At 34.9% G+C, this 10338-nt stretch overlaps 1 protein-coding gene across 3 annotated transcripts; it reads left to right on the forward strand.

The window, feature by feature from the left end:
- The first annotated feature begins 533 nt into the window (after window positions 1-533).
- Window positions 534-6057, forward strand: LOC128231198 (vesicular glutamate transporter 2-like). Of its 3 annotated transcripts, none has more exons than XM_052943696.1 (13): window positions 534-620; window positions 884-966; window positions 1496-1573; window positions 1837-2210; window positions 2313-2546; window positions 2702-2789; window positions 2901-2996; window positions 3268-3413; window positions 3666-3815; window positions 4221-4353; window positions 4465-4618; window positions 5038-5128; window positions 5553-6057. In XM_052943696.1, the coding sequence occupies exons 5-13, from the start codon at window positions 2433-2435 to the stop codon at window positions 5718-5720; spliced, it is 1140 nt and encodes a 379-aa protein (XP_052799656.1). In that variant the 5' UTR covers window positions 534-620; window positions 884-966; window positions 1496-1573; window positions 1837-2210; window positions 2313-2432; the 3' UTR covers window positions 5721-6057. The 3 variants fall into 3 exon arrangements, with proteins under 3 accessions (XP_052799656.1, XP_052799654.1, XP_052799655.1); XM_052943694.1 differs by having other exon boundaries at window positions 538-620; window positions 799-966; XM_052943695.1 differs by having other exon boundaries at window positions 561-620; window positions 805-966.
- The last annotated feature ends 4281 nt before the right edge of the window (window positions 6058-10338 follow it).

The following is a 10338-nucleotide window of genomic DNA, read 5'->3' on the forward strand; positions in this document are numbered from 1 at the left end:
AAGTTCTTTATTAGACTAAATGAAGACATAATTTTAAACCTTGTTAAGCTTTGTCTAATAGTTGTCTTTGAATTACTTTATTATACCCCTTAAAAGCTAACACTGTTGCTCCGGCTTTGTTCCTTCGTGTTCAGGTAATGTTGATATGCGGTTGTTGAGAATTTGTAATAAATAGATCAGTTTATAAGTTATTTTGTTGCGTTATCCTTCTTTGTTTTCAAGTGTGAGGTTTTGGCCATGCTTAGAAGATTAAGCCAACACTAGACTCGAGTTCCAATGAACTCTTGTTTCACTGACCATGTTTTGTATTATTTATTCAGATTTATTCCGTTTTTTGTATACGTTGAAAACACTGCATTCTTTTATTGGATGTTAATTGATACATTCAGTTCATAAGCAGCTGTCATATCTATTGTTTTCGGCTCATCATTGATCCTGACCTTAATATGTTATTGATCTGGTTTTCTTCCGATACCACTTTCTTTCTCAATGTTTGTATGGGATATGATGTTTACTCTCCTGTTATTCAATAGTAAGCATTGATGTACACTGAACTCATAAATATTTGTATTTTATGCATTGCCATTTAACGGATCGTATACTACTGGCATTCCTCTAGGGTATGTGTATTATATTTATTGTTTTAATTGTAAAATGTATCAGCACATTTAAGTTGAAATGTATAAAACACGAACAAAGCCAGAATACCGATATCATTTCTAAATCTTCTTCCAGAAACACTGGCTTAAAACTTAAATTATATAAAAGTTGCACAATAATTTATGTACATATATGTAGTTTTAGATCCGTTACATGAGGTATAAGATACATGGTAGATGTACACAACCCATCTTTGTTTCTACATTATAACATATAAATACAGACGTATGCTTCATTGGAGAACATATAAACGCGTCGTGATCATTCAACGGAAGAACGAAGAAGGATGTGGATCATTTGAAACAGGTATGTTATATCCTTTTATTTTCTCATATAGTTTACGGTTGACAGAAGAACTTTTATGCTTCCTTTTTAGAGAATCTGGATTTTAGTAATTGCATACTAGTAGTTGAACTCCAAACAAGATGATTCGATTGATTACAAACGGCGAAGGTTTTTATTATAAGGAATGTTGATGTTAACGTTGTTTTAAAGTTGCATTTGTGGTTTGGTAGTTTCAAAAAACACACCTGTAGTGGAAATCAAAGATCTGAAATAAGATATGAATAGTATATTTTAACAAGTAATGTTTGTTATTTGAATATTCCAAATAAGGAATTTTAGAGTTTTGCGGTGAATTTAACATATTTATGCCCAAAAGTTGTCATGCTGATATCACAATATATATCAACGTACAAGCTGTTCATCAGCTGATTTATCCTATTCCTTATCAAGATATGTTTTTCCACCGCGTGCATTCAAGTAGTAAACTATTCAAATGGTAACAGTTGCACTGCAGCACGTGCTTGATTTGACATTCTCCGTTGTCTTGCAGTTTCTTCAGTCGTATAAAGCCTGTACATATCCCGTATGGCAGAAGGGGCCCTTGAAACTGAAAAGGGGTTGTTGAATGGTGAGATCATATGTCAGAATTGCGAGTATCAGTTTCGTCTTTATTTTGTCAGTGTTGTACCTCTTTTCCACGATTTATATACATTACTTTAGTTAAACATAACATCGCATCATCTTGTGTTTGTTAGTGATTTTAAATCTTAAAAATAATTATAAAACGTGACGGTGAACTGTTTTGCAAGAGTTTTTATGCTCTTTGGTAAGCATAATTACATGTGCATTTAAATGTTATATATGTGTCATTAGTAAGTACTTCTGTTGAAGAATCTAAGAAACCAAAGAAGGCCGCGTGTCTTTCAAAGAGATGGACAATTGCGTATATGGGTATGTGGTTTGGTGTCCTGGGATACGGGCTCAACACTAACATGAGTGTTGCGATAGTGTGCATGGCCAGCACTACCCACAATACGTCCTCCAGTGATGTTACATCGCCGCTCAGTGAAGGGAATGCAACCGATCTTTCTTTTCTCAAAAGTGGCAACTATGACATAGGGCACGCAGAAATACACAATGAAACTCAACTTAAGGATAACGTTGACCAATTAACCGAAAAAGGGAATGAAAAAAATCTTCTTACAATCACTGTCAATGTCGACATGTTGCAATGCGCTGAGATCGGATCAGAATCTTATAAAGAGGTTGGTTTTTATTTTTACCTGCGTGTCTGATTTTGCTTTGTATTTTTCCAATATATTTTTACGAATATTTGCACATTAAAACTGGCTTACTTCTTATTTCAGAATGCGGAATTCTCATGAGACAAAAGAACACAATCGTTTATACTATCAGGATTTTTCTACGGTTACATCTTTGTCCAGATCGTCGGTGGATGGGCAGCGGGGCGATTCGGTGGGAAGTTGATGATTGGTGCGTTTATGGGGTTGGGGTCTCTCGTCACATTACTCATCCCATCCCTTGCGAGGACCAGCCCGTACACATTGGTTGCTGCAAGGGTCGTAATCGGAATAAGTGTGGTAAATTATTTGTCGTCTCTATGTTCTTAAAAGTAAGTGTTCTGTATTTCATTTATCGAAAGGAAAGAAATTTTATACATACAGGATAAATGATATATTGGCCACATGCTTTGAAACCAAGCTACAATAATTAATTTGGTGTAATATTAATGCAGGGTCTAGCGCTACCGGGTTGGTTCAAATTGACGGCTGTTTGGGCGCGTGAGAATGAAAGAACGAGATTCATCTCGATAGTATGGTTCGGTGAGTACTTCTACTAGACAGTCTGACTCTTCGGTTGCATTTTTTTTTAAATAATTGCTAGCTAGTTGAACGTCGATATGTTTCACCACAGAGTTTGTTTCTACATTGCAGGTCAGATTCTTGGTGCAATTATTGGTTACACGTCATCGGGTCTTCTCTGTGTGTATGGATTCGACAACGGATGGGGGTCTATATTCTATATATACGGCAAGTTGTTTATGTTCACCTTTGATCATGACACGATTGTGTGACAAATATGATAATGTTGAAGTTCCAAATAGATTCAAAATATTAATGTCTTTTGCTTCACAGAAAAAACGAAATTACATAATTCATGAAACATTTACACGTTTGACTCCCTTTACACAAACAAATTTAGAATATAGAAACTTATTTCAATATACATTACTTTATTATATCTCATTCAGCTGCATGTATGTTCTTAGCTATTCATGCCGTTCCTATTTATGAATTGCAGGTGCGTTCGGTGTACTTTTTGTTGTTTGTTGGTGGTTTATCGTGCAAGAAACTCCAAGAAGTGACCTCAAAGACAATGAAACAGAAATACAGCTTTTGAGAAAGACTTTAGATGAATCCGTTAACAGAACCCCAGCAAAATCAGGCGTATCGCTTTTAGTTATATTCATTAGTAGTAATGTGTTGTAGTATAGTTTTGTTCCTTGGTTCTCAGTTATGATGGCCATATTGTCTTGATGGCATGAACTTGTTTATAACGTTAGTTTTGGGTCACTTGGATCATCCACTCTTTTTACATTAAAACCATAACCTTAACACATGTCGGAAAATGAAATCGATTGAGATTTAGCGCTGCTTAAAATGCCTTAACAATCAAGCTAAATTTTTCATTTTTGCCAGATTTCCCCAGTGCCTTGGCTGGATATCGTCACGTATACACCAATATATGGACCTCTGGTCGCACATATTTGTGACACGTGGACCTTTTACCTCATTTTATCGTGTCTCCCTCAATATATCAAAGAAGTTCTAAAATTTGACATTCAGAGCGTAAGTACACAACCGATATGCTTGTCTTAAGTCAGAACAGAAATGTATTTTTTCTGAAGGGTAACATTTTCTCTGAAGAATTAATGTGAAGAAGGGCTACATTTTCTCTAAAGTGTAACATTGTCTCTGTATAATTGATATGTAGAAGTGTTACATGTTCTCCAAATGGATACATTTTTTCTAAATGGTTACATTTTCTCTGAATGGTTACATTTTCTCTAAACGGTAACATTTTCTCTGAACGGTTACAGTTGTTTCTATATGGTTACATATTCCGTGTAGAATGGATGTGGGGAAGGGTTACATTTTCTCTGAATGGTCACATTTTCTATGTAGAGTGAATGTGAAGAAGGTTACATTTTCTCTGCAGAATGGATGTGAAGAAAGGTTACATTTTCTTTGTAGAATGGGGTCTTCTCGTCGCTGCCCTTCCTCAGTATGATGGTGGGAATAGCTCTTTCGGGACTTCTTGCTGACCAAATCAGGACGAGGAAACTACTTTCTATCACCAAAATAAGGAAACTTCTACAGACTGTCTGTAAGAAGTGCGACCTTTTATTGTCAACATCTATAAAGCATTGCATGTTTTCCATATCTTATTGACTATGAATCAGTCACATAAGAGTTTTGCTCTGTTTGCATATTACAGCATTTCTAGGCGTTGCAACATGTATATCCGTCCCTGGTTTCCTTACCTGCGAGAAAAGGTATCTCGTGATTGTACTCCTGTGTCTGTGCACGTTCTTCGGAGGTCTTGGAGCAGCAAGTGGATACCTAAGTACATACGTCGATATGTCGCCCAGGTATCGTCAACGTTGTCCTCATTGCGTTTTGTAGTTCCTTTTAATATGCATGTATTTTTTCTTTAAAATGTCAACAGTTGATATTAAGTACATAATAAACGATCGGATGTCCCAGTTCTATTTTGTTAAGCGTTTTAAGACGAAAATCCTTACATGTGTTGAATTATGGTTTAAAAAGAATTTGTGTTTTCATTGTCTTTTGTTTTCTTGAGTTCTTTTGCTTTCTGTTGTTGTTGGTCTTTCTATTTATTTTTATTTTATTCATTTTTCATTGTTTTGCCGGTATAGCCTTTATGATTTGTAAAGTTGTTTTCCACTCCGGTGGATGATGTTCATTCTCTCCATCGTTAAGTAAGACCTTGATATCGACTTTGATATATATGCAAAAGCTGACTTGTCCAAGTTTTACTGTATTTCAGGTTTTCACCAATTTTATTCGGGATCTCCAACACAATTGCATCCATTCCTGGTATATTTGTTCCATTGGTAGTGGCAGAAGTCACAAAAAATGTGAGTTATTTAATTCATGTTTATAATACTAAAATAGTTTATATTAATCATTACACTCTTGGAATAAAGATATCGTATGACTTGAAACTTAGTTTAACTTTTTTACACCCACTGTGAAACATGTTGTTGTAACTTAAATTAATCACTCTCGATGGCACGTTGCTACTTGGGAGTGTGGTCTTGTACTGTGGGGAAACAGGAATACCCGCAGAAAACCTACTTTTCCGACTTGGTGACCACAAACCAAACTAGCAAGCGCCCAGAACGCGAATCGAACCCGGGTCGCTTAGATGAGAAGCGAGCTCACTAACCACTGAAAATTACAGGTTTTTAATAGAAAATTTGCTTTGAAGTGAACCATTATGATATGAGACTTTCAACATAGTGAAGAGAACATAAATCGTATTAATTTATTTTCTTTCAGCAAAGCAGTGAGGAGTGGCGTATTGTCCTGTTGACTGCTGCTGGGGTTTCTGTATTTGGTACAATCGTGTATGACCTCTTGGCTTCCAGTGAACTCGCTCCATGGTCGGATAGAATGGAGTTTGAAATCGAAATTAGTCTGGACAAAGACCAAATGTCTGAATTATGACAATGAAGTGTATCAGCGTGATCTACACATACATTTGCATGGTTCTTGAAAAGTGTCTTATATATCTTGTTTTGGCCAATTAAGACAAAAAACCTTTGAAAAGGTGAGAATGGTTCGTTTTGATATTATATATTATGAAACGATATTGTGAGGTGGATTTCCTTATAAAATAACACTATGTGGCTATTATGAGCTCCGGATAAAACATGTTTTAGGTCGTAACTAGTTGCATGGGCTCTTTATATTCCTTTCGGGTAATAAAGGCATTCTTAGGTCTTCTTTGTGTGATTATAAGTGAGAAAGTGTTCTTGACTATTATAATATCAGAAAAAAATAAAAGCGAAAGACAAATAACAAGTTATTAAAATTGAAGCACCAAAACCTTTTTTATTCATGAATGACGAACTTTAATGGCCTTGTTTGATGATGACGTGACTTAAGTCCGCGGCATTTTTTGACGTTGTGACTGTCATCTGATTGGATGTTCAAAAATGTGATTTATTTTATCTAACAAGATAAACACATATCTTCTCATAAAAATAAATGCACATGGAGACCCGTTAGGCCGTTGTTTTACTTCGACTTTTGACGTATGCTCGTCAAACTTACAAATACTGCAAACGGATCTAAGTGCGGGTGAGAACATGTTATTGTTCAAGATTTATGGACATGACGATTTTGAAGAAGACTTATGCATCAATTACACTGTAGCCAAAGGTGACCATCAAATTCCTATTAACACGTGTATACCCTAATTATCACTCGTCTAAATGCTCTAGTTTTGATAATATAAGATGTCTTTGTCTTTGGTACACACTTGCAATGTAACAGTGCTTTGTTCGATTGACAATAAGTCTTTTTCAATACGTATGTGAAAAACAAGCAAGCAGATGTATCATGTTTGTGTGGCTTGTAAACCGTGGCTTAAACAAACGGAAAACTATGTACACGTCATTTTCGATAATAACTTTTAAACGACTTGCTGTAGAATATTGGTATACACATTGGTAAAAGTCAGTAGATGACCATTCCTGGTCATAATATCAAAGGTCAATGGCATGGTAACTTTTACTTGAACAATTCGTCTAAGAGCAGTGAATTTTTACAACTTTTCTTCAAACATAGTAGGTACGTATGTCATGGTAAAAATGACTATTATTTCTTTCGGATAAAACAGTCATGATTGATACGTTTGAACCTATGTCATATATCCTGATCTCAGTGTGTAAAACGCGATTGATACGTTTGAAACTATGTCATATATCCTGATCTCAGTATGTAAAACGCGATTGATACGTTTGAAACTTTGTCATATATCCTGATCTCAGTATGTAAAACGCGACTGATACGTTTGAAACTAAACTATTTCATAGATCCTGAGCTCGGTAGGTAAAACGCGATTGATATGTTTGAAACTATGTCATTCAGTATGTTATTGATCTGCTTTTCTCCCGATCAGTGCCTGTATTGCAGACAGTATTTTTGTTTAATGGATCGTATTCTTCTGACATTCCACTAGGGCATGTTCATTTTAATAGCGTATTCATTGTAAACTACTTCCATACGTTTACTTACAAACGTATAAAACATGAAACAAAGCCTCAGTACCAATTTTAATAACTCCGACAGTTGGCTTAAGCTTTCTGTAGCTTTTTTCATATATATTAAAACTTCAAATACACAATAAGTGTGTGTACATGTAGTTTCTGATTCATTACACGAGGTATGATATAACAGGTAGTTTTATGTATATAGTCCATCCTTGCTTCCTAAGTACAGTTGTATGTGTTGTAAAGGAACACTCAAACATGTCGTTTTCATTTAATGGAATAATTAATAAGAAAGTGGATCCGCTGGCACAGGTATGTTATACCATTTTGTCTTAACATGCTTACACAGTTTATGCTTTAAATTATACTTTCTAAATAAGTCATTGTCCAACCATGATTAGATTGATTACCAACGGTGAACAACATACTGTAAGTACAGTGGACATAGACGTGATGTCAAATTCGCATTAATGGTCTTTTAAATAAACTTGTCGATGTAAAAGAAGATTTGAAATACTATATAATTGATATGTTTAATCAATTACGCTGGTTTGATGAATATTCAGGATAAGCAATTTAATCTTAATAAAAAGACTTGAATCGACATATCTAACAAGATACAATAATTGTATTCATGTATTCATAGTTCAGGTGGTAGTGCCTGAATGATTTGTAAGGTTGATTCCTCTCTTGAAGATGATTTACAATCTCTATATCGTTTAAATTTGCTCCTTCGGTAGTGCCAGAAGTCACAAAGACACTCTTAGAGTAAGAGATCGAGGTGACACTTGCAGTTTCTTGTATCTATTTTCTGTTGACAATTTGCTTGACAAATGAACATTAACGTATCCCAGTGTGACTTTTAGCATAATTGAGACAAAACTGACAAAATTGTCTTATTGATTGTATAGCCTGTTATACACATAGGCAAACACCTTCGGAAAAGTTGAGAATGTTTGTTTTGATATGATATATTCTTTAAAAAAAACTGGAAGTAGCGCAAATAAGTATTGTTATACACTAAAGCAAGAACTTCTATAAAGTTTTTCGATGATGACGACAAAACAATATACTTATGTCAGCATTATTCTGACTTGATGGATGTTATTTGATCGGTTCTTGAGAATGCAAGATTGTGATTTATTTTATTTAAAAGCTTCATTAGATTTTAATCAATTTGTTAAAATCTATCATTGAAAAGTTTACTCATGAAAATAAATGCACCCGTTGGTGCTGTGGTTGTTAGTCTCGTCACTAGTTTGTCACACTTCCACAATGGACTAACGGATCCATTGGAGGTCGGGTCGCACCCGCGGAGTGCCTTGTATTGTCCAAATGTTCAGGTCATGTCAATAAGGTAAAACAAATAGGTATAAATTGCACTACAATGCACGACTTCCCGCAAATCCCCAGTAACACTAGTTTTGTAGATTCCACGGGAAGGTGGTGCTCGTCCGACGTTGAGCCACCTCTAACGTCAAAATCTGGAACCGCATCTGCAATCTTTTATTTGTAAATGAATAATAATCATCTTGAAAAAGCGACAGCAGTTCAATTTTTATTCATTACTCATGTGAAAAACTACCGAAACAAGCTCAGAAGCAAAACGTTTATACATAAGCCTCAGATAGATCACGTTTAAGACGGGTATCAGGAAAGCGAATGTTTAAATTTGAAGCCATTGCCAATTGTTCGAAAAATTACGTACAGGATCTTCACAGGCCCTAGTTATTATTATGTCGTTTGCGCTTAAGATATTTGCGGTTCGAATCTGTTTTATTTGATTTCAGCTTTGTAAAGCCATAAAATATTAGATATAACTCCTGATGAATTATACTTATACATCAAACAATCCATTGAAAACGAAAATAATATGGTTAATCCTTATACAATAAATGTCATGTGCATGTGTTTTACGGCTGCTATCAACATTAAGTCCTTCTAATAACTCCCGAGGTCAATTTTTGTGTGAAACGTGTGAACTCCCATCCAATGGCATGTTCATATTCTGAATTACACACGTTTAGTTCCGTTCATTTTCGTAAAATGTTCGATTTGTGCGTGTAAGTGCATCCTTATAACGCAAACAAATATGATTTATATTCAACACCAGGGTAACATGCAAATAACAACGCAGCGCAGTAACTAGTTTGGACAGTATTGCCTTATTTCGTCCTCGGTGCAAACTTGCAATATGAACATGATTTGTGTGACTGATTGCCAATCATTTCATTTGCAAGGAGAAGTATAAAGTTGTGTGTCGCATGTGGCTGAAACATCGGGATTACTTTGTTCGAAGTCGTTTTCGTCCTTATCGTCGTCGACGTCACACTTTCGTTTCCTATCAATATTTTTTTAATCGATATGGTGTAGAATTTTCAAACTTGGTTACCACATTGGTCAAATATATTTTGTCAAATATCATGGTAACCGTACAAATATACTACTATTACTATACAAATTATAGGCGTTTCCGATTAATAACTTCGAACGACTTGGTATAAAGTCTTCAAAATTAGTTAATACACATTTTTCATTGTCTGTGCATGACCACTATTGATTTCAAATAAAATAAGTCGAAAGTCATGGTCATGTGAATCTTTTCAATGAAATATTCTGTGGTTTTGATATGCGTTAAGAAGCATTATATTCACTGGACAGTTATTTTCATCAAGCGTGGAAAGTTATTTTGTTATTGTATTTCAGGTCTGCAATATAAGCCAAATAACAAAGAACACCATCGATGGTACCGGATACGAAATCGTTAAGAAAAAAACAGGACGATAGCAAAGATGGTATTACTTTTTGCTGTTCTCGGTATTTTAGACTGATTTCAACATAAATTTCAAACCATTTATTCGAGTAGCTTAAAAATAGATATGTTTCTCGATTCATGATACAATATGAGGTTTAGGATACAATCAAAAAACGTAAAAAGGATTAGTAATTTATAGATGTATACATATATCAACACAAAGATGGATGTTTTTTACTACATGAAATATTAAGTCAAAAGGTCAAAATTATGAAATAAGAATTTTACACATGACAAGGATTTCTGGTTTTAA

Source organism: Mya arenaria, chromosome 4 (assembly GCF_026914265.1).
Source record: "Mya arenaria isolate MELC-2E11 chromosome 4, ASM2691426v1".
In the NCBI taxonomy this organism is placed as follows: Eukaryota; Metazoa; Mollusca; class Bivalvia; order Myida; family Myidae; genus Mya; species Mya arenaria.

What these genes read in the sequence shown, in the direction of transcription:
- LOC128231198 (XM_052943696.1), top strand. Translation starts at nt 2,433, where the DNA reads ATGATTGGTGCGTTTATGGGGTTGGGGTCTCTCGTCACATTACTCATC. An exon ending in GTCTATATTCTATATATACG is followed by an intron (nt 2,997 to 3,267) that starts GCAAGTTGTTTA and finishes TATGAATTGCAG; the next exon opens with GTGCGTTCGGTGTACTTTTT. An exon ending in TACGTCGATATGTCGCCCAG is followed by an intron (nt 4,619 to 5,037) that starts GTATCGTCAACG and finishes ACTGTATTTCAG; the next exon opens with GTTTTCACCAATTTTATTCG.